Genomic DNA, 26,373 nt, shown 5'->3' on the forward strand with positions numbered 1-26,373 from the left:
CGTTTGTAAGTGTTATGCTCGTTTTAGAAAGCGTTATTTAGTGCCACGTTTAAAGTCAGACAGTTTTAGGTAGTGCAGACCCGCAGTGCTGTGTTTTTTAACTTTGTCTACTTATGTATGCTTTGCGGTTGTAAGCTATATCACTTAAAAACATGAAAGGTGTTTTTACTGACGCATGTTATTATGTACTTATGTCTAGTTTCATGATGTGTAAGATTTCCCGATTTTAAGTTAAACCTTTGTTTAACTTGATATGTATCTTTTATGGTTAAATGTTAACCAAATAAAGACGGATTGGCTGACTGAAAAATGCATGACTGCAGAGCCGTGTAGTAACAGACCAAGCAAATATGTGTTTTATATTCCCCCCAAGGCAGCCAAATATTCAGTGTGGAATAAAGATTACAGATCACCCATGACACTAAGCAAATGCGTTGCAGAAAAAGCCTTATACAATCTATGCCATCCATTGTTTGAAAAAATCACGCTTAAGAAAGTTGACTTTATAGTTTGTTGCGTCTTTTTTAAAGGTGTTTATTATTTTTTAGAAAATGCAGTGCCGAAATGATTAATGCAGTTGGAAGCATACTGACATAATCTCGATGTGGACTCGGGCTTGGCGCTCTGCATCTGTTTTGAGGCACGTGTCAAAGCCAACAGAGACATAGACAAGACACTCAGGGGGTCATTCTGACCTTGGCGGTAAAAGGCGCTTACCGCAGGTCAGAAGCCCGCCATAACACCGCCGCGGTCGCGGTAAACCGCCACGGTCATTCTGACCCGCAACTGGCAAACCGCCAAAAACCCGACATCCACAAAAGTCCGCCACACCAAAGATCAGCGAAAAAATGGCGATGACCAAACCTCCACCGCCACGCCAACAGATATACGCCCATGCCATTACGACCCACGAATCCACGCGGCGGTCTTTCAACCGCGGTATTCCATTGGCGGTACACACCGCCGCGCTCAAAATACACACACCCTTACAAAACACCACCACATTGGACAATTTGAAATACACACACCTGATACACATACACACACCACTCCCACACACCCAATCCAATATAAAACACACACCCACATCACCCACAAACCCTTACTACCACAATTGCGAATCAAGGACAGAGAGAGACTGCACAGCTTAGAGTAGACCATCACACAGAGGCTAATCACAACATCACCCACACAATTACAACGCACAAAACACCATACACCACCACACACATCACACTCCACAACACATACAACATCCCTCACCTCATCCACACCACCCCATGGCACCCCAAAGACACCCCAGGTTCTCTGACGCAGAACTCAGGTTCATGGTGGAGGAAATAGTACGTGTAGAGCCCCAGCTATTCGGGGCACAGGTGCAGCACACCGCAATTGCTAGGAAGATGGAGCTATGGCAAAGGATAGTCGACAGGGTCAACGCAGTGGGACAGCATCCACGCAATCGGGACGACATCAGGAAGAGATGGAACGACCTACGGGGGAAGGTGCGTTCCAAGGTATCAAGGCACAACATTGCGGTGCAGATGACTGGCGGCGGACCCCCACCTACTCCCCCAGAATTCACAGCATGGGAGGAGGAAGTCTTGCACATCCTGCATCCTGAGGGCCTCGCAGGAGTACGCGGAGGAATGGACTCTGGTAAGTCAAATCTTCCCACCCCCACCCCACCTGCATGCCAGCACATACCCCCACCCTCACCCCCACCCCATCACACCAACTCCTTGCAAATGTCCCACCATCACAACCCACCCATCCCAACACCTAGACCTGCATGCGACCACAAAGCATGGACGCCCATCACCAAAGCATGCCCACTGCACACACACATCACCCCCACAAGCCACCCTCACAAAAGCCCCCACACGGGAATGCCTGCACTTGGGTACACGGACGCCCACCCATCACACGAAATGCCACACACAGAACCAATACCCATACCCTTATACCCCTGCAGGACCCGAACGCCACCACACCGCCACGGAGGGTACAGAGATGTCCATCCCACCCCCAGAAGAGGCCCCCAGCGATGACAGCAGCTCTGTCGACCTGGACCCAGATGACCAGCCCGGCCCATCGGGACCTCTGGACAGTCGGTTCCCCACACACAGCCACAGGCTACAGCAGACCTAACCCCCTCTGGGAACATCAGCACAGCTCCCACCCAGCAGGCCATGCCTCTGTCTCCAGGACACGTCAATCAGCGGTGTGTCCGCCACTACAGGGCACCCAGGTTGACCCACCACCCCAACAACAACAGGGACCTGGGGGCAGTGGTAGTGGGCACACCGTCCAGGGGACAGAGGCCCAGGGAAACAGGGGAACTGGGAGGGCTGCTGTGCGACAGGGGGGGGACAGGCCCAGGGAACCCACTCTCCAAGAGGCCCTCACCACCATCATGGGCGCATACCACCACTCCCAGGAGACGATGGCGACGGTACTGGCCAGGTTCCAGGAGATCCAGGCACAGCAGGAGGAACGGTACATGGGGTTCAGAGAGGAACTCAGGAACATCGGTTCCGCAATGGGGACCATAGTCCTGGCCCTTAACCAGATAGTCACCACATTGCGGGACCATATGGCACCCCAAAGGGCCCCTGTCACTAGCCTGGACCACGAACAGCCTACCACCTCCGCCGGCGCTAGTGGACAGGAGGCCCCCACACAACGACAGGCCACCAGAACCCCACCTCCTGCTGAAGAACAACCACCCCGCAAGCGGAACCTGAGATCACACAAGAAGACAGAGTAGGATTGCAAGACCCCCGCCAGCATAAGATACCCCCTGATGTCATCCCACTGTCCCACATTGTCACCCTGTCCAACCTTAAACTGCCCCTGCTCCATCCTTCCACAGGCATATGGACAATGCACCTGTCAGACTGAGAACTGGACTCTGCCATGGACATTACTCCACCCCCACCCATCACCGTTTTACTATCATGTACCTATATGTAGCACTTGAAATAAATCACTTATTGCACGTACAATAACAGGAGTCTGCTTATATTTTACTATTATGTATCACACATAATGGTGCTATTATGTTCTGTGACATTGTGATGACAACATACCAATGACAACAAGGTGTAGTCCATGGGCAAACAAAGCAGAAGTCACGCAGTTGGTCAAACAGCTCTGAAAAGTGAATGGAAAGTCACAATTCAGTTAAAAGGAAATGGTGGGGAACACAGAAAGTAGAGACGCAGGAGGCCTGAAGTAAATGTAAAATGGCGTGGGTGATTTTTACCTGTGTGCTACTGAAAATACTGTTGTATAACTGTGTCCCTGTTGTCCGTGTCGTCCCCGTCATCTTCCTCCTCTTCACTCTCCACAGGCTCCACAGCTGCTACAACACCACCATCTGGACCATCCTCCTGCAGGAAAGGCACCTGCCGTCGCAATGGAAGATTGTGAAGCATACAGCAGGCCACGATGATATGGCACACCTTCTTTGGTGAGTACATTAGGGATCCACCTGTCATATGCAGGCACCTAAACCTGGCCTTCAGGACCCCGAAGGTCCTTTCTATTATCCTCCTAGTTCGCCCATGGGCCTCATTGTACCGTTCCTCTGCCCTGGCCTGGGGATTCCTCACTGGGGTCAGTAGCCAGGAGAGGTTGGGGTAACCAGAGTCACCTAATAACCACACATGGTGTCTCTGTAGCTGTTCCATCACATAGGGGATGCTGCTATTTCGCATGACATACGCGTCATGCACTGACCCAGGGAACTTGGCATTTACATGGGAGATGTACTGGTCTGCCAAACAGACCACCTGGACATTCATCGAATGATAACTTTTTCTATTTCTGTACACCTGCTCACTGCCTTTGGGGGGTACCAAAGCCACATGGGTCCCATCAATGGCACCAATGATGTTTGGGATATGTCCAAGGGCATAGAAATCACCCTTCACTGTATCCAAATCATCCTCCTCAGGGAAAACAATGTAGCTCCGCATGTATTTCATCAGGGCAGACAACACTCTTGACAAAACCTTAGAAAACATAGGCTGAGACATCCCTGATGACATGGCCACTGTTGTCTGAAAAGACCCACTTGCCAAAAAATGGAGTACTGACAGAACCTGCACCAGAGGGGGAATCCCTGTGGGTTGGCGGATGGGGGACATCAGGTCTGGCTCCAGCTGGGCACACAGTTCATGTATAGTGGCTCTGTCAAGTCTGTATCGAAGTATAATATGTCGTTCTTCCATTGTCGACAGGTCCACCAGCGGTCGGTACACGGGAGGATTCATCCTTCTCCTCGCAAGTCCCAGCGGACGGTGCCTAGGAAGGACAACATGGAGCACAAAGTCAAGCAACCCACAGGTTCGTTCACACAGCTTGCACAGTTATTGAATCGCAATGCAGTGAAAGGCTTGTATGAGTGGCAATTCAAGGCCTAGGCCTGTGTGACGCAGTAGACATTAGGCCATGTGGGCCCTTGAAATGGCGGCTGCCTGACCTGAGAAGTGTGACAGTGGGATGCGAGGTCAATGTGCTGGCGTGGCACACAGTGGCGGTAGGCGGTCGAAGACCGCGGTGCGAAGCCGCATTGGTTAACATTGAACCCTATGGGTATCAGGAGCCAATGACAATGTGCGCCGGCGGTCGCGGTATGCACCGCCGTGGGCGTGACTGCCATTTTCTAGCTGCTTAATCACTCGAGACCTGATCATCCACAGGAGAGGACCTATACTGCAAGTGCTGCTGTGACCTCGGTCTGGAAGAGACAATGGCTGCTGCGACTGGGGAAAGGGCCCCTGCCTTCACTTCTGAAGAGTTGGAGAAACTTGTGGATGGGGTCCTCCCCCAGTATGCGCTACTCTACGGTCCTCCAGACCAACAGGTAAGTACACTGGGTGCACGTTGAATGGGCTATGCCTGTGTTGAGTGGGGTGGATGTAAGATGGTGGGGAGGGGAGCGAATGAGGAGTGCAACGCACGACAGATGAGAGCATGTGCCACATGGCAAGGTTGGGGAGGGGGGGCCAATCACATCTAACATGCAGAAAAGTGATGATATTTCTTTTCCCACCCTGTACATGTCAAATAGGTCAGCGCCCATCAGAAAGTCGACATTTGGCGTGCCATCGCCAAGGACGTCCAGGCCCTGGGGGTCCACAACAGACGGGGCACCCACTGCCGAAAGAGGTGGGAGGACATCCGCCGCAGGACCAGGAAGACCTCCGAGTCTCTGCTGGGGATGGCCTCCCAACGTAGGAAGGGTGCCAGTCGTACCTTGACCCCCCTGATGTCCAGGATCCTGGCGGTGGCCTACCCCGATTTGGATGGGCGCGTGAGGACATCACGGCAGACACAAGGGGGTGAGTATCAGTACATTCTGCTATCTTTGCGCGCAGTGGAGGTGTCTGGGTGGGGGAGGAGGGCTGTGGGTGACTTTAGGCCAGGGTGCTTTCTGTAGGCTAGTCCCCTCCTTTAGGCATGGCCCTGTGCCCCGGGCCGCCACCTCTGTAGGGTGCAAAGTACAGCTATCCATGGTCCAGCATCACTCATGTGTGCATTTGTTGTCCATAGACCTGTAGGCCTAGTCACAAGTACTGAGTAGTGTACCCCGATTGCGCGGCGTAGTGCAGGAGGCTCCTGTGTCTGTCCTCTCCGACAACGGTGTTTACAATGCATGCACTCAACCTGTCTTTATTTCTCCCCCCACCCATTTTCTTTATCTTCTTGTGCATGTGTGCATTAGCATCATCAGGCGGAGGAGAATTGGCATCGGAGCACGAGGGAGCTGCAACTCACATGGCCCCGGTGGGCCATGCTACAGACACCAAGTACACCAGTGATACGGAGGGCGAGGGGAGCTCCACAACGGGGACCTGTGGAGACGTCAGCGACACCGACACGTCCTCGGAAGGGAGCTCCCTTGCGGTGGCGGCAACATCCGTGCCCACCGCCACAACAGGTACAGCCGCCACCCAGCACACCAGCCCCGCCCTCCCAGCAGCCCCTCAGCCTTCGCTCCCTGCCCGCTCGCCCAGGAAGGCGGGCATCTCCTTCGCCCCAGGCACCTCAGGCCCTGCCCCAGTTACCCCTGCTGCCCTCAGTGAGGAGGTCATTGACCTCCTGAGGACACTCATTGTTGGGCAGTCTACCCTCTTGAATCCAGGGTGTAGAAAGGGAGGTGCATCGGAGCAATGCATACCTGAAGGGCATTCATTCGGGTCAGGCTGCCCATCAACGATCGTTCAATGCTCTGGCCTCAGCACTGACGGCAGCCATTGTCCCTGTTTCCTGCCTCCCTCTTCTAACTGCCTCCACCCAGTCCCAGTCTCCTGTTCCTCAGCCTATCCCATCCACACCATCAGACAAGCCTGTACACACCTCAACACCCAAGGGCAGCTCATCCAGACATAAGCACCACAGATCCCACAAGCATTCACCCAAGCAACATCCAGATGCAGACATGGCAACAGTCACTACCACCTCTGTGTCCCCTTCCTCCTCGTCTCCCTCCTCCCTCCCTGTGACGTCTCCACTCACACCTGCATGCACACCACCATCAGCCAGTACTTCCATCACCAGCACACCCTCCAGTACAGTCCGCACACGTGCAGTCACCACCCCTACTGCCATTTACACGTCCCCTGTGTCCTCTCCCACTGTGTCTGTCACCCCCTCTTCCAAACCACACAAACGCAGGCAGCCACCCACCCAACAGCCATCCACCTCACCACAGCCTACGTCACAAGCACCTGCACCCAAAGACAGCACACCTGACTCTCCTACAACCACATCCTCTTCCTCCACTCCCATAACCACTACACCTACCCATCCCTGTCTTTCCAAATTGATTTTCCTTTCCAACCTTGACCTCTTTCCAACCACTGACCCACCCCCTCCATCTGGTAAGAGTCCTTAGAGCACCTCAGCCACCACCAGCCCTGCATCGAGGGCGACCATTGTGCACGGGTATTGGAGTCCACCTTTTCCTAGTGCAGATACATCGGCCAGCAGCAAGTGGACAGCCAGCCCACCCCCTGGGAAGAGAACCCGAAAAACAAAGGGCCAGCGCGAGAAGGCTGCCACGGCTGCCACCAAGGAGCAAAGTCGTGGCCCGTCACCTGCCACAACATCAAGGGGAGGCAAGGGCCAGAGAGCCTCATTGAAGGAGGGCAAGGGCAGCAGGGCGGAGAAGTCAGCCAGCAGGCACGCGGACCAGGAGGGCCCCACCAGCCCCATACCGGGTGTGACGGAGGACACCCACGGGCCCAGGACTCCATCACAGGAGGGGCCAGCAACCTCACGGTTGGAGGGCGACTAAGCGGGGAGTCCTGGCCAGGTCTGGCTCCCTTGAGAGACAGGACAAGCACCGCTGAACAGGGCCCCGCCGTGAAGACAGTCACCGCTGAACAGGGCCCTGCCGTGAAGAGCACTGCTGAACAGGGCCCCGCCGTGAAGAGCACCGCTGAACAGGGCCCCGCCGTGAAGACAGGCACCGCTGAACAGGGCCCCGCCGTGAAGAGCACCGCTGAACAGGGCCCCGCCGTGAAGACAGGCACCGCTGAACAGGGCCCCGCCGTGAAGACAGGCACCGCTGAACAGGGCCCCGCCGTGAAGAGCACCGCTGAACAGGGCCCGCCGTCTCAAGCACCGCTGAACAGGGCCCCGCCGTCTCAAGCACCGCTCCGCTGGGCACCGCCGTCTCAAGCACCGCTCCGCTGGGCCCTTCCTGTCAAGCACCGCTCCGCTGGGCCCTTCCTGTCAAGCACCGCTCCACTGGGCCCCGCCGTCTCAAGCACCGCTCCGCTGGGCCCTTCCTGTCAAGCACCGCTCCGCTTGGCCCTTCCAGTCAAGCACCGCTCCGCTGGGCACCGCCATCTCAAGCACCGCTCCGCTGGGCCCTTCCTGTCAAGCACCGCTCCGCTGGGCCCCGCCGTCTCAAGCACCGCTGGCCCATTGACAGTGCTGGTTCAGTGTTGAGCTGGTGTTCACGCTGCACTCTGGGCACCCTGCCTCCTCCAATACCAGTGGAGTCGGGTATCCATCTGATAGACTGTGGCTTTGCACTCCCCAGGATGTAACAGTGGGCAACCCACCCACTGTAGAGACTTGTGAGACTGTGGCTTTGCACTCCCCAGGATGGCACAGTGGGCAACCCTCCCACTGTAGAGACTTGAGAGACTGTGGCTTTGCACTCCCCAGGATGGCACAGTGGGCAACCCAACCACTGTAGAGACTTGAGAGACTGTGGCTTTGCACTCCCCAGGATAGTACAGTGGGCATGGAGGCCCCTCGTGGATCTGGCGTCGTGGACTCATGTGGCTGAAGTGCCCCCCCTTCCCTTCCCCCTGAGGTGCCTGTAGTTTTCTCATCTGATGCCCCAGCAGTGTTCTCTCCAACGGAATCTGTTCTCCTGTGTGGGCTTTGCCCATGTGTTTGTGGACATTGGCCCACGGACTGTGGAACTTTGACAAACTGAGCAGGACTTATTGCCTATGTATATAGATTTCGCACTGTTCATTTTTTTATTTTTATATTTCATATAGATAATTTTCCATGACTTCAATGAACCTATTTTATACATAAATTTTAATTATCATTTTAATTATGTCTTTGCATTTTTCCGGGGGGTTTGGGGGGTGTCACTCTGAGTTGTTGCTCTGCATTGGTGTGTAGATACTTGGGGGGGGTGGGGGGATCGCGTATGTGTGTGCCCGTAACCTTTTCTCCTCCCCCCTCCCCTGTGTCGTAGGTGCAGTACTCACCGTTGTCGTCTGCGCCGGCGTTCGTACTCGTGGTAGATGAGCAGGTAGACAATAGCTGGTAGGATGTTCAATTCGGGTTCCATGCTATCCTCCGTCCTCGTGGAGTGTGTAGAGGTAAGCGTTTTCCCGTTCGTAGTCTGTTTCCGCCGTGTTTTTATCGGCGGGGCTCCCGCCCCGGAAAAGGTGGCGGATTGGTGAGTTGTGATAGGGTGGGCTGTACATTGTCTGCCACCTGCCTGTTGGCGGTGACCGCCGCGCTGTTTGTCTGTCCCGCCGTGGTGGTCGGAGTGTTAAAGTGGCGGGCTGTTTTGGCGGTTCCCGCCAGGGTCAGAATTCATTTTTTTTTACCGCCTGCCTGTTGGCGGGTTGGCCGCCGCTTTATCACCGACCGCCAGGGTTGGAATCACCCCCTCAGTGCCTATACCAAGGGAAAAGAGGATGTACTACCCTTACAGATGCATTCTGAGGTGACTGCATGAATGAGGATTCTGGTTCGGACCTTAGGGTTCTAACAACCAGGCTTCACTGAGTTGCACTCTGCAGAGGAGATGGGAATCCCAATGAATATGCCCTCCATGCTTCACCTGCCTTCCTTTCCTTTTTCCAACCTCAAAACTAAATACGTCTCTCTTTTTCCCTTTTTCAGATCATCGGTCCCTATGCTGTCAGTAAGACTGCCCTCTTTGGCTTGACCAAAGTGCTGGCACCAACCTTAACGCCCATGAACATCAGAGTGAACTGCCTGGCAGTAGGGCTCACACGTACTAATTTTGGTAATGTGGTGAGTATCTGGGAATAAAAGCAGTGGGCTGGAATTGCATCAGTGAGGGTGAGGCATTGTTGGGGAAAAGAGAATGTGTTTTTGTTGCCTGACTGTAGTAGTAAAAACAAGTTTATTAGTTAATTAAATCCATAAAACCTTTCCTTCCACGTAAACATTTAACAGAACAATTTTAGTGCAAAAAGACAATTACAGTTCTTTGGCTTAGGGTGAAATGGTAAGTAGAATTTCCTTCCACATAAAAATTTTAAGAAAAAAACATACTAGTGCTATGAGGCATTAATAATAGGGCAACAGAACAAACTTATTGAAGGTTAGAAAAATACAACGCCAAATAAAATCTTGTGTTTAAAATGAAATGATATATAAAGTTTTCTCCCACAAAGAAATATAAAGAAAACAGTAACAGCCCAATGAGGTATTGGTAAAAATGTGACAAAGTGGGAAGAGACCTTCTATCGATTTTATTTACCCCTACTTAAGTCTGGTTGTTGGTACCAGACTTTATTATGACACAAGCTAAACAACCCAATGGACTACCTTGAAGCCTTCCCTTCTTTAAGATGTTCAAAGTGGGTTATAGGGATTTCGCTATCGTTTCCACCCTCCCTCTGAGTTGGTTATTTCGAGAGGCTGTGGTTTTTAGAGTGAGAATTTCCAAAAATTGAACCAGCCTAATGTTCAATATTGTATTTCGAGGGTTAAAGGCTGCAATTAATGCTTGTCTGCATGATCTAATTGTTAAACCGTTAAATTCTTTTTTTAGTAAGAGTCTCCTTTCGGCTGCCAGGGCTGGGCAAATGCAGACCACATGCATCAAGTTTTCATCTGCTAGATGACAGAGACGGCACTCCTGGGAGCCTACTTGCCGCTCCTTCTTCCATTTTGGCATGAGGTCTAAAGTAGGGACTTCACCCAGCCTAAGTCTGAGAAAGGATTGCTTGATTTTCCGTGAGTAGGAACCAGCCATCAGTGGTGATTCTTTCAATGTTTTGTAGGAGTTAAGGATCAACCAACTATGCTCCCTTTTGGCCAATGAGATCTTATCTTCTAACAAGCTCTGTAATGTACTTGCTTTATTCACTGCCTTATTGAAGACAGGGATGGGTAGAGACCGGTTCCATACCTCATCTAAGCTCAAAAGATTCTTACTTTTTTCTAGATACCTTATGTAGTTGGGGTTCCCTCTTTCTAGGATAATTTCCTGCCAGACTAGATTGGCTAAAGACCCTTTTGAAGCGCAGCTCAGTTTGTAGCAGCATTTAATGTATGCTGCCGGTCGGGCTAACGACTGTTTGACCAGCATAAATTCCAGTCTAACCTGGGCTGGCGATGCACGTCCGGGCAGCCGAAAAACGCGCTTATATGTTTTTATCAGAAGCTTATCCAGAAGACCTACTTCCATCCCCCTCATTATTTCGGTCCCATAGGTGATAGTTGGAAGTAGCTTCGCTCTCATTACTGCTGTTAATGGGTTCAGAGCATGACCACAGATTGAATTTGCTAGCTTGCAAAAGGCGTAAGTAAGGGCCTGCGTCTTGTTTTTTATAGCCTCTTTTTGTTGCATGTAATTACCTCTAGCATCCACCACCAATCCTAGGTATCTGTATGATGTTACTTCCTCTAGGGTTTTCTCATTCATATGCCATTTACCTTGGGTGGTTGGCCTGCGGTTTAAGGTAATCATTTTAGATTTTTTATGATTAATTTCTAAATCATTAGAACCTGAGTATTTTTCTAATGCCTTTAACAATTTCTGCATGCCTATTCTGGTATTACTGATTAGTAGTAGGTCATCTGCATATAGTAGGTTGGATACTTGTTGACCGCCCAGTGATGGAGAGTGGGATGAGTAACCATTTAACTTGGCAGGGAGATCTGCTATGTACCGGTTGAAGAGTGTTGGAGCCAATACACAGCCTTGCTTCACCCCCACTGTTGTTTTGACTGCCCTGGATAGGTGAGAGCCTTCCCCCAATTTAACCTTTACCCAAGTATCAGAGTATATCATTTTGATGGCATTTAAAATAGAGTGTGGCAGCCCCCACTGTAGTAATTTGGCCCACAGTTTGCCGGGGGAGACACAGTCAAAAACAGCTTTAAAGTCAACAAAACATAAATAAGTTGGAGTCCCCTTTGCTTTTGCTCTGTTTATGATCAAGCCTAGCCCCATAAGATTTGTTAATGTTCCTTGGTGCTTGGTGAACCCGGTTTGATTAAAGGGTAGAATATTGTTCTCTGTAATCCAGGCTTCTAGATGTTTTAGCACACAGCAGGAAAAGTACTTGAGGTCAACGTCTAAAAGAGCGATTAGTCTGTAGTTGCTTGGGGAGAGCGCGCTCACACCCTTATATATGGGGTGGATTATTGAGCCTTTCCAGGATGCCGGGACAATGCCTGTTGTGATCACGTCATTAAACATTGCTGCCAGGAAATTGGCCCATCTTTCCGTGTCTTGTTTAAATAGTGCTTGCGGTAAGCCATTGGGGCCAGGGGCACAGTCCATTCGTGACTTTCCAATGATTTTTAATAGTTCTGGTGCCGTAAATTTCAAAGGTTCAGGGATGTTGGGATCCCCACCAATCATATGTGACTACATTTGGGTCCCTTCTTCGATGGTCAATTCTTTTAGATGTGACTTTAAATGGGATACCCATACTTCCTCTGTTATGTTTGCGTTATTGCCTGCTTTTGCACCATTGTCTATTGTATTGATGATTTTCCAGAATCTTTTGGCGTCAGATGTTTTGGTCGCAAAATGTAGTTTGGCCCACAGGACCTCCTGTTGGCCTTTTTTAAAGGTCCATAGATCCCTTTTATACAATTTCCTTTGCTCTCTAAGGGCGGTCAATATTGATCCATTATCCGGGCGTTTACGCAGTGACCTTAATAATTTACCTACTGCTGCTTTCCTTTTGCGCACTGGCAGCGGTAAAAGTGAACTTTGGCGGTGATTCAATTGTGCTCCCTTTCTCGTGTTACTTAAGGAATCTTTTTTTATGAGGTTGAGGGCAAAGTTCTCCCAGACTGTTGTCAACTTTGCCCCACTTGTGATAGTTGATTCCAGCTTCCGTAGGGCCTCTTCTGCCTGCCTTTCAATGGTGTCAGAGGACCATTTGAGTCGCTTTAGATTTTCAGTGCCTAGTGTCCCGTTTAGGGCTGCCACTTTCTCCGATTTTTGCGGTGATGCACAGATCCCAAATACCTGTGGTTTGTGGTCGCTTTCCGTGCGGTCCATGATGGTAAAGGTGTTTACTAACTTATATAAAGCAGGGGACACCAAAGTGTAGTCTAGATAAGAGACCGACTTCCCGGAGAATCTTGTCCATGCCGGTGGAATATCCGGGCACTTCCGTCCGTTTAGTGCGAAGAGGCCTACTAATTCACAGGTGCGTATGAAACTCTCCCCTATTTTGTCTTTCCTAAGTTTTTTTGGGAGGGTTTGGCTGGGCATTCTTACAACTGTTTGGATGTGATCCTCACTGGGGTTATGGAATAAGCCGAGATTGAAATCGCCGGACATTAACCAGAATGCTGATTTTATTGTACCTTTTATCCTTAATAGTTGAGTTAAAAGTTTGTTTGCTTCAATTTTTTTTATTTTTAGGATTGATGTATGTGTTGACCAGAATCAATGGCTCCTGTGTGTTTTTCCCCCAATCGTCTAGCTGGAGAAATTGGAAAGGTTGGTCTTCCTCCTTATACTCAGAGATTTTTACCAAAAGGCTGGTGCTAACGTAAATGGCAAGGCCTCCCTTTGGCCATCCAGGCCTATTTGTTTTCATTGCTGGGCTAAGATATTCCATGAATCCGATTACCGGTATTGATTTCATTGCCCAGGATTCCTGTATGAGTAAAATGTCAAAGGAGCTAAAAAAAATTATTACTGCAGGATCCTCCAGTTTTGACCGTAGGCCACCGACGTTCCAGGAGCAAATGGATAAAATGCTGTGTGCAGGTTGATCCTTACCAATTCAATTGTTGCCCATGGGTCTTGGGGGTAAAACCGTCGCTACCCGTTCCCTTTCTGGATACTTTTGTTGCCCCAAGAACACTCTTTCCCTCCCTTCTGCTCTCCATACTTGGACTGTCAGCGGGTGCTTAGGTGGATTCTCCTCACTACACCTTTGTTCAATGGGTCTGCCGGCCTGATGTACTCCTTTCAGAACCGACCATGTGCCTTTGGGAGTTCCCAGGTATATTGAGGCTAGTAACGGAGATGGATAGCGGTCTCCTTTGTAGGTGGTTACCTCAATGCCCCAGGCTTTCAATAGGTTCTTTCTTTTCAAGATCCGCTTTGGGATATCTGGTGCCGAGAAGATGGTGAGTGTTGGATCCGTGTGTTGGTTGCCTCTGGCTTGAATAACTTTTTTAGCTGCCAGGTCCTCCGAGGCTACAAACTGAAGATCCGGTAAGGCTTTTATGATTCTTATGATCGAAGAGCGATTAAGAACATCTGTGGGGGACCTGGAGGTGAATTCTGGAATCCAGAGTAACTGGAGGGTATTCGTGTTTGTTATACGTGACTGATTTTGCTCTATGCGCGGGTCTTGCTCCATATAGCCATCTTCCCTCTGACTAATGGCAGACTTGCTGCCCATATTTACCAGTGTTAGTTGGGGAGGCAGCGCAGGCGTAATGGGTTTTGGTTTTGTGCTCTGCTGGTCCCTTGTGGGGCTTGGTCTTAAGTTCGTTATAGTGCCAATCGCTTCGGGAGGTCTCAGGGGGGACCTTGTTGAGTGGGTGATGTCTGCTGTGGCGGGGAGTGTTGTCACATCTATTATTGTGTTAGAGCTTGTACTTGTGTGGGTAGTAATGTCTCTATTATACCCTCCATTTGACGTCGCCTGGTCTTTAGATGGATCCTTTGATGAGTTGAGTTGATGGGGTTGGGCGGACTTCCTTCCCTTCCTTGCCCGCTTTCGTTCTCTTTTAGAGAGGGTCCGGGTTGTGGGAAACTCAGGGTTCCCAGGCTTATTGATGGACTGTAGCAGAGGATGATTCACCATGGGTTCCCTATGGGCACTTGCTAGTTGGCGGCTGTCAGCCAATATTCTCTCCTCACTAAAAATCGATGAGGCGGGCGCTAGGGAGGAAAGGGGCTGCTGCTCTTTTTGTTTCTGCTCCCTCGGAGTAGATTTTAGCATGGTGGCGAGTGGTTTAGGCCATGTATGTTCATCCTTCCGGGTGGAGCGGATTTCTTGAAGTATTCCCTCTAAGATTTGCAGCAGTTGAGATATCTTTTCTACTACCTCTTTACAGGAACAAATTGTATAGTCATTAGTGTGAGTGACTTGCGCCCTTGTTATAAGTGTGTTTAATTTTTCCAACTTACTGTCAATCCCGGAGACAAATACTGCCAGGGTGTTTAGCAAATCAACTTGAATGTTCATTTTATTTGAATGAAATTGCAGCGCCAAGACCGTTGCTTGCATTTAATTTAGGATTGCAGTCCACATTTCTTCTGACCTGACTGCCACAGGGGCTTGTGACTTTAAGTCGGGCTCTTGGTTACCACTTGATAGTACTTTGTTTATTGTTGTTTTATGGGGGACTTTCTGTGCGGCCGTCACTATTTCTGCTTTTACTGGCCCATTTGTTATGAACTGTTCTATACCCCAGAGGTCCTGTTCTTCTTTTTCACAGTTATACATTGGGAGTGAGTGAAGTTTTGGACTTTGACAGAATGGGCCACCTTCCTGAGATTCTTGTTCTAAATGTTCTGCGATTGCTACCAGTTCTGAGTCCAGGATGGGTAGTTTCGCTGGACTAGATGTCCATTGGTACTTAGTGGCGTCTAGGGGTTTATTACATAGAGTTAAGTCTTGCCTAGGATTGTAGAGGGATCCTGGTGAAGGGGTAGCTGGCATCGCATTGTCCTGAACTATACTTGATGCGTCTACTTTCGTAGGGTGATTTTTCCTGATCACTACTGTTGGCGATAGGGGGGGGGAGGAGGAGAATTCATTCTGAGTTTCTTTTCGCTGCTTCCTTGCTGTTGCCGGTCTTGGCTGGGTGAGGTTATTTCCCCAAAACTTGTTTGGGTTGGAGCCAGGGAGTCGATCCTTTTTCTGGTGGCGATGGTACCAGCAGTAGGGAAAAAATCGGTTATCCTGTGATGCTTGGGAGAGGCTACGGTCTCTGGAACCCCCTCCGGCGGGGTCGCCGGTTTCCAAAAGCCGGGCTCTCCCCAGATCGTTTCTTCCATGCTGGAATTTTGGTCGCCTCTCCCACGTGTGCCCTTTGTTAGGTTTTGCCTCCTGCATGGGAGGGGGTGGGGGAGATCCTGTTCGCTGCTTGCTCTCCTTTTTGGGGTTGCTTCATCCAGAACCAGGTCTCCCTTCCTTTTTCTCTTTCCTTGTTTTGCTGGACGGTTGGTAGTACTGCCTTGTGCTTTGCCTGATCTCATGATCAGTATGTTTTGCTGCCTTAGAGCAGGATGATTTTGGGCGGGCTGTTGGAGTGAAGGAGAAGGGTCTTGTTGGGCCTTGTTGAGCCTTGTTGTGCCTTTTGTTGTTTTGAGGCAGTTAGGAGTGCCGTCCTCCTAAAAGAGGCTCTAATCAGATGTTGATATCTGAGTGTACGATCACCCTCAGGGGAATTTGGAGCTGTGGAGGGACTGGGTCCTGGAGTCCGGAGATGCTGGACCGTGCCAGTCCTTATTGGGCCGTGTTGGTCCCTTCCGCTCCTGGCCCTTGCTGCCCTGGGCAAGGTGCAAGGGTGGGTGGAGGAGCAGGGCAAAGGGGGGTGGGGGGATGAGGCCACAAACTGCCTGGTGGATCTACCAGGGTGGGTCGGGGTGGGGGGTGCTGCGCGCCCTGGCAGTGGGACCAATACCAGAACCTGGACCAGCTTCCCTCCGCCCTGTTGCCCTCCTTGCCCCCCTTGGCACCTTGGCCCCTTGGCCTCTTTGCCCCTTCGCCCTCTGTTGTTCACTTGCCTCACTTGCCTCTTGCCTCTTGCTGGGGGTCACGTCACGGGCAGCACCTGGAGCACCTGGAGCGAGGGCCGGTAGCCTGTGTCCTGAAGCCTGATGCCTGATGCCCAGTGTGCCGTCCTTGAGGGGTCCTTTCTTGCCACCCAAAGATTTATAGGAAAAGGAGCCCCTGTGCCCCTATGCCCCTATGCCCCCTGCAAGCCGCACCCGCGATTGGGCAGCTTCCGTGGGGGTCCGCAGAGGGGGGGGGGGGGAAAGCGGGCGCTGTCTTCTGCGCACGCTGTCAGGGTGCTGGGGGCATCGGTGGTAGCTCAGCTCACAGGCGAGCTATGGACAGGGTGATCCCATGATCCAGAGGCCGGAGGAGCACCAGGAGCACTGGGAGGCTCACCGGTGCGGGTGGCGAGCTGTGTGCGGCTCTGCGCTGCTTCAGCGCTTCGGCGCTGGCTCCGGCGCGCTGACTTGGCCCTTGGCTACCATGAACATCAGACTGAACTTTATAGCACCAGGTTCACTTGGGTGAAGATTTGCACTGTGGTGAGTGTCTCAACATCACAGTGGAGAATGGGAAGTTTTATTCTTAATTACAATGTGAACATCAACCCGATGGCGTAGATCTCAGGAAACCTATTGCTGCAGCTCAGAGGCTCCCATGTCTACCTCACCCACTTTACCATCTACAGGGAATCCTAAAGCACAATGTCCCCCTTCCTCTTAGGCACAGACACCCTGTCTCTCTAAGCTGCCTGGTTACTGCTGCTTTTCTGCTGCTTCTGTTTTATGGTATGAAATCCCTTGAAAAGAAGGCCAAAATGAGTATGATCTCTTCTAAAGGAAGACCAAACTGACTGCATCCCTCAAACACCATGAAAAGGATTAAAAAGACATACTGTGAACTTTAAAAAACAATGTATACTCATGAGTTAAGAAAGGGGCTAGCTTGTCTAGTGCTCATTTAGATGAGGAAAGGATCCCTTCTGCAGACACCATACTGATACTGTAAATTATGGCGATAATACGTGTTCCATATTTCACCTGGACACATTCAGTGAGATTTTACTATGTGTTAGAAATGGGGTCTTTGGTTGGCAGTCAGGTTACCCCCCTCCAAGCAAGGACCCTCAATCTAGTCAGGGTAAGTAACACACAATCCAAATGATCCTGTGCCCACCCTCTGGTAGCTTGGCACTGAACAGTCAGGCTTAATTTAGAAGGCAATGTGTAAAGTACTTGTGCAATAAATCATTCAATAACACAGTATAACACCACAAACATACACCACACAGTGTTTAGAAAAATATAGAATATTTATCTGATTAATTGCTGGTCAAAACGACCAAAACTCAATAAGTACACATTGAAATATCACTTCAGAGAATGATGAAAAGAGTCTTTAGTCTTTAGAAAGCAACAAGTCTTTCTTGCAAGCACAAAGTACTTGGTTTGCGTTCAAATTCTCCACAAGGTACCGCAGAGGAGGAGATGCTTGGAAAACGGCAAGGTGCGCGTCGGTTTCTCTGGGTGCACACAGACGGCGCATCGATAATTTTCCACGCAGGCAAGGCTTTGCATCGATTTCCGGTGCAGACTTAGATCCTCTTCGGGTTGCGGGGTTTTCGGACGCCCTGGGGACGATGCAGAGAAATCCTGGGCATGCAGGATGAATTCACAGGAGCTGCATCGATCCAATGGGTGATGCATGGTCGCAGAGCAGGCGCTGTGTAGATTCTTCTTGCAGAAAGTCGGGCTGCATCGTTCCAGCTCACCTTTGCGTTGATCCAGTGGGCCGTGCGTTGAAGTTACAGTCGAAATGCTGGTGCTACGTCGATCTTCTCTCAGGTAACCAGGGAGCACTCTGGTTTGGCGTCCGGTTACTTTCTCACCATGATGCAGGCTGTGCATCGAATTTACGCTGCACAGGGAGTTCTTTGCAGGAGGAAGTCTTTTTGGTTCTGAGACTTCAAGGAACAGGAGGCAAGCTCTATCCAAGCCCTTGGAGAGCACTTCTCAGCAGAGCCAGAGGGCAGCCAGGCAGCAGGGCAACAGCAGGGCAGCAGTCCTTTGCAAAAAAGCAGTCAGGTGAGTTCTTTGGGCAGCCAGGCAGTTCCTCTTGGCAGGTTGCAGGTTCTGGTTCAGATTTTCTTCACCATTGGTATCTTGTCCAGAAGTGTCTGAGGTGGTAGGGTCAGAGGCCCTGTTTAAATACTCAAATGTACCTTTGAAGTGGGGAGACTTCGAAGAATGGCTTAGAAGTGCACCAGGTCCCCTTTCAGTTCCATCCTGTCTGCCAGGGTCTCAGTAGGGGGTTTGGCAGGCCATTGTGTGAGGGCAGGCAACTGTCCTTTCAAATGTAAGTGTCAGGCCTTCCACACTCCCAGCCCAGAAAGACCCATTCAGTATGCAGATGTGTGTAGGTGTGACTGAGCATCCTGTGTTTGGGGTTGTCTGAGTGAAATACACAAGGGAGCTGTCAAGTAACCTAGCCAGACGTGGATTGTAAGGCACAGAAGGATTTAAGTGCAGAGAAATGCTCACTTTTTAAAAGTGGCATTTCTAAAATAGTAATATTAAATCAACTTCACCAGTCAGCAGGACTTTGTATTACTATTCTGGCCATACTAAATATGACCGTGTTACTCCTTTCAGACCAGAATCTACCACTCAAACAGTATATGAGGGTAGCCCTAATGTTAGCCTATGAAGGGAGCAGGCCTCACAGCAGTGTGAAAACAAATTTAGGAGTTTTAAATTACCAGGACATATAAATTGCACAGGTACATGTCCTGCCTTTTATCTACGTCGCACCCTGCCCTAGGGGTTACCTGGGGCCTACCTCAGGGGTGACTTATAGGTTCAAAAAGGGGAGTTTAAGGCTTGGCAAGTACTTTTAAATGGCAAGTCGAAGTAGCAGTGCAACTGCAGACACAGGCCCTGCAGTGGCAGTCCTGAGACATGGTTAGGGGGCTAATTATGTGGGTGGCACAACACTGCTGCAGCCCACTAGTAGCATTTAACTTACAGGCCCTAGGCACATGTAATGCTCTTGACTAGGGACTTACAAGTAAATTAAATAAGCCAATTGGGTGTGAGCCAATGTCGCCAAGTTTTAAGGAGAGAGCGCATGCACTTTAGCACTGATTAGCAGTGGGTTAAGTGCACAGCGTCCTAAAGCCAGCAAACATTAGGTCAGAAAAAGAGAAGGAGGAAGGCAAAAAGTTTGGAGGTGACCCTGCAGAAAGGCCATTTTCAACATATCCCCCTTCCAGCCTAAAGCCAGGGTGGGCTAATCAACACTCTGATGGACTTTCCTGCTTAAGGTGATAGAACATGGACAATGGCCCACTACTGCAGGCGCCCTTGCCAGTTCTACGCCGTTCCAAACTCAGTGAGGCTCCTCTATCTGTACTCTCTGGGGCCCTGAACTGACCCATGGGAACGCTTCTCCTCATCTGAGGACCCCATCTGTGAAGATCCTAACTTTAATTTGCTCACAGATGCATCCCAGTATGCAGACAATACCACCATGGCCAGCAAAGTGATGTGACCCGTTCCACCCCTTGGGTCTGACTTCTGTCCCCAACCCAGGGAAAACTCTGTCCAAAAGGACAGCAACCAAAAGAGGCCACTGACAGATGTCAGGACCCAGGCCCCAGAAATCCACTGCTAAGTGGAGGCCCTGAGTGGGGCCTTTGGACACGCTTCTCGTCTAGCCGGGGGCCTGGCAGGGAGCTCCCAAAGGGCTCCTGAGGCATCACAGAATGAGGGGCAGTAGCCCCAGGGGTCTTGTACCCCTTCTCCATTCTACATCCCACCAGTTCAGGAGTGGTACCCTGACACTGGTCAATCAACCCAGGGTCTGTACCCTGAGGCTGAACAGGGGACATGGGTGAGTCCTTCCTCACCTTGCCCCTACATATGGGCTCACATACCCTCCTCTGGGGAGTGGTATTGCCAGACAACTGAACTGTCAAGGCAACCTTAGGGGTCACCCCTCTCAGTTCTCCTGCCACTAGGGGTAACTCATTTCCCAGAATACAGTCAATGGGAATCTGGGGATTAACTATGATCTGCCTCTGGGTCACCTCCCCACCCCACTCCAGGGGTACCAGGGCCATGGGGCGGAAGAAATACTCCCCATAGGCTGGAGTAACCCTACACACCTGGCCATGTACTGCTCTGGTGAAACTAGTCTCTCCACCATCATGGTAAGACTAGCCCCTGTGTCCCTCAGGGCAGTGACTGGGACCCCATTCACTCCCACCTGGTGGAAGTGATAACTCCCGCCCTCAGGGACCACCAGCTAACCCTCTGAGTCCAACTCCCAACTGAAGAAGATGAAGGCATGGTCCACGACCTGCCCCTGGGGACTACTTTGCCCTATGGCCACATTGGCCACCCCTGTAGAGGTCCCACCAGTGGGTGAGCTCTTTGGACAGACAAGGTCCCCCTTCCTGTGCCCTATCTGGGAGCACTCAAAGCAGCGGGGTTAGGAATGGGATGCTTTGGGCCACCTCTCACCAGAAACCACCACCCTGTTTCTCCGATGAGGCATGGGAACCCTTTCCTCCCCCCTTACACTGGGACTTGTCTGAGTCTTCTTTAACCTCCCCCCTCACTCTGTTGGCGGGAACCGGAACCACCCTTCTTGGGGTCACTCCCACCTACCTTTTTAAACACACTGGTGCTAACCCAGAGGTCTGCCTCCTCAGCAACCTTTCTAGGATCAGTCAGCTTACGGTCAACCAGGTACTGGCGCAACTCTGTAGAACAAATACTGAGCATATGCTCTCTCAGAATTAAATTAAAAACCCTGTGTAATCGTTTACTTTACTGCCCCGCACCCATCCATTCAGTGTCTTACCGTAGAAATAAAAAAATTCTACCCAGTTCTGTGTGGAGAGTTTGGTGCTGTCCCTGAACCTCTGACGGTACTTCTCAGGTGTCAGCCCAAACTTGACAAACAAAGCAGTTTTCATGGGTGTGTATCTGTTTTGATCCTTAGGATCCAATGCAAGTAGTGTGTCCCTCCCCACTACTGCCACATACCACCACAAGGGCGCCCCCCCATTGCTCCTCAGGGACCCCATGAGCCCTTAGTGCAACTTCATAAGCAGCCAACCACTTGTCAATGTCATCTCCCACCACATAACTTGGCAATACATTTTTGGGTATACGTACCTTCCTTTCCCCAGCAGGTCCTGCATGTATGCTGCCACCATCACTGCTGGACTCAGACTGCCGCGCCTTGATATCCAGCTCTTTGAGACTTAGTTCATGAGCCAGAAGAATCTTCTTCTCATCCAAAGCCCTTTCAGCCTCAGCTTGTTTGGCTTCTCTCTCTGCTTTCCTTTCCTCTGCTTCCATGTTTAACTTTGCCATTTGTAGTTCAAATTTTCTCTCCTCCCTCCTTTCCTCTGCAGTCAGGCCATGGCTAGAGACACTGCTACCTGGTTTACCAGGGGGCACAGTTCCAGGGGTAACTTCCCCCACTACTGGCAAAACATCCTCTGAGGGGCCCTCCTCTGGACCCTCCTCCTCCAGATTCTCATCTGAATGGGCTGTTGCCCAGGCCTTCAGCAACTTTTGGTATTCCTCTTTTCTGGAGCAGAGTGGGTATGTACTTCCATACCCTTGCAGAACCCCTTCAGCTGTTTAACAGTGTATGGCCCTCATTACAACATTGGCGGTAAATCCCGCTTACCGCCATGCAGAAGACCGCCAACAAAACGCCGCAGAATCCCGCCACTGCTATTACGAGCCACAGCTGCCAGACACCCACACAAGTCCGCCACACCAAAGGTCAGTGATAAACTGGCGATAACAAAAACACCAAGGTCACGCCAACAGGAATACGCCCACACTATCACGACCCATGAATCCACGCGGCGGTCTTTCAACCGCGGTATTCCATTAGCGGTGCACACTGCCACGCTCAAAATACACACACACTTACAAAACACAACCATATTGGACAAATCCAAATATACACACCTTAATCACATACACACACACTCCCACACACCCATTACAATATAAAACACACACCCACATCACCCACAAACCCTTTCGAACACAAATGAGAAAGAAGGCCAGAGAGAGACACAACCAGAAACAACACTAGCATCCACAGGCACACAATACCATCACACATACACATCCACCCACAAAACATCACCCACCCCTAAACATCACCCCACACATCACAACACACACCACTTCACACATCAACCACCCCACCCCATGGCACCGCAAAGACACCCCAGGTTCTTGGAGGAGGAGCTCAGGGTCATGGTGGAGGAAATCATCCGGGTAGAGCCACAGCTATTCGGATCACAGGTGCAGCACACCACCATTGCTAGGAAGATGGAGCTACGGCACAGAATCGTCAACAGGGTCAACGCAGTGGGACAGCACCCAAGAACACAGGATGACATCAGGAAGAGGTGGAACGACCCACGGGGGAAGGTGCGCTCAGTTGTCTCAAGACACCACCTTGCAGTTCAGAGGACTGGCGGCGGACCCCCACCTCCTACCCCACAACTAACAACATGGGATGAGCAGGTCTTGGCTATACTGCATCCTGAGGGCCTCGCAGGAGTAGCTGGAGGAATGGACTCTGGTAAGGCAAAGCTTTTACTACTTCATCCCCCACCCTACCTGTATGCCAACACATACCCCCACCCTCACCCCCATCACTCCAACTCCTCACAGATGTCCCACTATCCCAAACCACCCATCCCAACACCAAGCCCTGCATGCAGCAACAGAGCATGGCCACCCATCACCAATGCATGGCCACTGCACATACCCACACACACCCCTAAACAATTACCACACAAGCTCCTACACAAGAATGCAAGCACTGGGGTACAGGGTCACCCACCCATTGCACACCATGGCACACACAGATGCAATAATCATGCCTTTACACCCCTGCAGGACCCCTGCCCAACGTCACCGGACAGGAGGTTCCAGACGTGTCCACTCCCCCCACAGAAGAGGCCCACAGTGATGACAGCAGCTCTGTCCAACTGGATCTAGATGACCAGCCCGGCCCATCTGGGACCTTGGGACAGTCGGTTCCCCTCACACTGGCACAAGCCACAACAGAGCTTCCCCCCTCTGGAAACAACAGCACAGCACCCACCCAGCGGGCCCATACCTCTGTTCCCAGGACACGTCAATCAGCAGTGTGTCCACCACTACAGCGAACCCAGGCTAACCCACCACCCCAACAACAGCAGGGACCTGGGGGTAGTGGCAGTGGGCACACGGTTCAGGGGACAGAGGCCCAGGAGCACAGGGGAACTGGGAGGGCTGCTGTGCGACAGGGGGAGGACAGGCCCAGGGAACCCACTCTCCACGAGGCCCTCTCCAACATCATGGGAGCCTACCACCATTCCCAGGAGACAATGGCAATTGTACTGGCCAAGTTTCAGGAGACCCAGCGGCTGCAGGAGGAACAGTATTTGGGGTTCAGGGAGGAACTCAAATCCATCAACACCACCCTGGGCACCATTGTAGGGGTGCTGAAGGAACTCGTCAACCCCAGGAGGGGAACTGTGGTACAACAAGGGGCCCCTGACACTAGCCTGGACGTTGAACTGCCCACCACCTCCGCCGGTGCTAGTGGACAGGAGGCACCATCACAGGACCACGACACCAGCATCCCACCCCCTGCAGATGGAGAACCACCCCGCAAGCAGTCCCTGATATCCAGGACAAAGACAGAGAACAATGCCAAGACCCCCACCAAGAAATGAGACCACTCTGAATGTCATCCTTTTGTCCCACTTTGTCACCCTGTCCATCCATTAACTGCCCCAGCTCCACTTCTATGCCCCTTTGGACAATGCACCTATGAGACTAATAGACTGGACTCTGCCATGGACATTCCTCCACCATTACCCCTGACCATTTTACAACCCCCTCCACTATTTAGCTGTTAAATAAACACCCTTAAATCACAAAACTATCTGGAGTCAGTCTGTGCTTTGGTAAATGTGTATTTGCAATAACTGATGAAAAATGCAATATCCATTGTATTGTCAACATACCTATGTCACACAGCTCTAGTCCATGAGGACCCACATCTGTGAGATCGAAAGGGAAAGTGACACCTCAGGGTCCATACACTGGGTGTAAGTGACAGACAGATGAGAGGTAGAACAAGTGTATCAGATGTAGCAGTCAGTGATGTCTTCTTACCTGTGTCTCACTGGAAGTATTGATGAATAACCATGTTTCTGTTGTCGATATCCTCTTCTTCAGCTTCCTCGTCTTCACTGTCCACAGGCTCCAGAGCTGCCACAACACCTCCTTCAGGACCATCCTCCTGCAGAAAAGGCACCTGTCGTCACAAAGCCAAGCTGTGCAGCATTCAGCAGGCCACGATGACCTGGCACACCTTCTTTGGTGAGTAGAATAGGGAACCACCTGTCATATGGAGGCACCGGAACCTGGCCTTCAGGAGGCTGAAGGTCCTCTCTATAATCCTCCTAGTTCGCCCATGTGCCTCATTGTAGCATTCCTCTGCCCTTGTCCTGGGAGTCCTCACTGGGGTCAGTAGCCATGACAGGTTGGGGTAGCCAGAGTCACCTGCAAATGTCGAGGGACAAGTGGTAGACACACACTAACACTTAGGGACAACCCCAGACGCCTAGTTACAATGTATAGGGTCCATGTCCTCACCTAATAGCCACACACGGTGCCTCTGGAGTTGCCCCATCACATAAGGGATGCTGCTATTCCTCAGAATGTAAGCGTCATGGACTGAGCCAGGAAACTTGGCGTTCACATGGGAGATGTACTGGTCGGCCAAACACACCATCTGCACATTCATCGAATGGTAACTCTTCCGGTTTCTGTACACCTGTTCACACCTGCGGGGGGCAAGGCCACATGTGTCCCATCAATGGCACCTATGATGTTGGGGATATGTCCCAGGGCATAGAAGTCACCTTTCACTGTAGGCAAATCCTCCACCTGAGGGAAAACGATGTAGCTGCGCATGTGTTTCAGCAGGGCAGACATCACTCTGGACAACTTTGGTGAACATAGACTGGGACATCCCAGATGCTACGGCCACTGTCGTCTGAAAAGACCCACTTGCCAGGAAATGGAGTACTGACAGCAAGTACTGACAGCACCTGTACTAGAGGGGGGATCCCTGTGGGATGGCGGAGAGCTGACATCAGGTCCGGCTCCAACTGGGCACACAGTTCATGGATTGTGGCACAGTCCAGTCTGTAGGTGACAATGACATGTTGCTCTTCCTTTGTCGACAGGTCCACCATCGGTCTGTACACCAGAGGATGCTGCCATCTCCTCACCAGCCCCAGCGGACATGCTCTGTGGAGGAGAACAGCGAGCAGAGTGTCAGCTAACACCGAGGTACGAAAACTCAACTTTATTGCACAAAATGTTAAATCCGCTATGTGCCTGTTTCTGTGTGTATGCAAGGCCTAGATATGTGCGACGCATTTAAAAATAATGTCATGTGGCCCCCTGAAATGGCGGCTGCCTGACCTGTAATGTGTGACAAGGGGATATGAGGTAACTGCGCTGGCGTTGTACACCGTCACGGTAGGCGGTCGAAGACCGCAGCGCAATCCTGCATTGGTTAACATTGGGCCCTATGGGTCCCAGGAGCCAATGACAATGTACGCCGGTGGTGACGGTACACACCGCCGTGGACGTGACCGCCATTTTCTCTCTGTACACTCACTTGATACCTGATCTTCGACAGGAGAGGACGTACACTGCAAGTGCTGCTGTGACCTCAGTCTGGAAGAGACAATGGCTCATGTGTCTGGGGAAAGGGCCCCTGTCCTCCCCCAGTACACGCTACTGTACGCTCCTCCAAACAGGTAAGTACACTGTGTGCATGCTGTATTGGCAAT

General features: G+C 51.2%; 1 protein-coding gene across 2 annotated transcripts in view; it reads left to right on the forward strand.

Moving 5' to 3' along the window:
- Positions 1–26,373, forward strand: part of LOC138299704 (dehydrogenase/reductase SDR family member 4-like) — a 207,791-nt gene that overhangs the window by 173,143 nt on the left and 8,275 nt on the right. The window contains exon 8 of one of the 2 annotated variants that reach the window (XM_069238201.1): positions 9,400–9,534. The exons of the other annotated variant lie outside the window; for it this stretch is intronic. Within the exon in view, the coding sequence (XP_069094302.1) occupies positions 9,400–9,534 (135 nt within the window). The remainder of the gene's footprint in view (positions 1–9,399; positions 9,535–26,373) is intronic. 2 annotated transcript variants of the gene reach the window in all.

This window comes from Pleurodeles waltl, chromosome 6 (genome assembly GCF_031143425.1).
Source record: "Pleurodeles waltl isolate 20211129_DDA chromosome 6, aPleWal1.hap1.20221129, whole genome shotgun sequence".
In the NCBI taxonomy this organism is placed as follows: Eukaryota; Metazoa; Chordata; class Amphibia; order Caudata; family Salamandridae; genus Pleurodeles; species Pleurodeles waltl.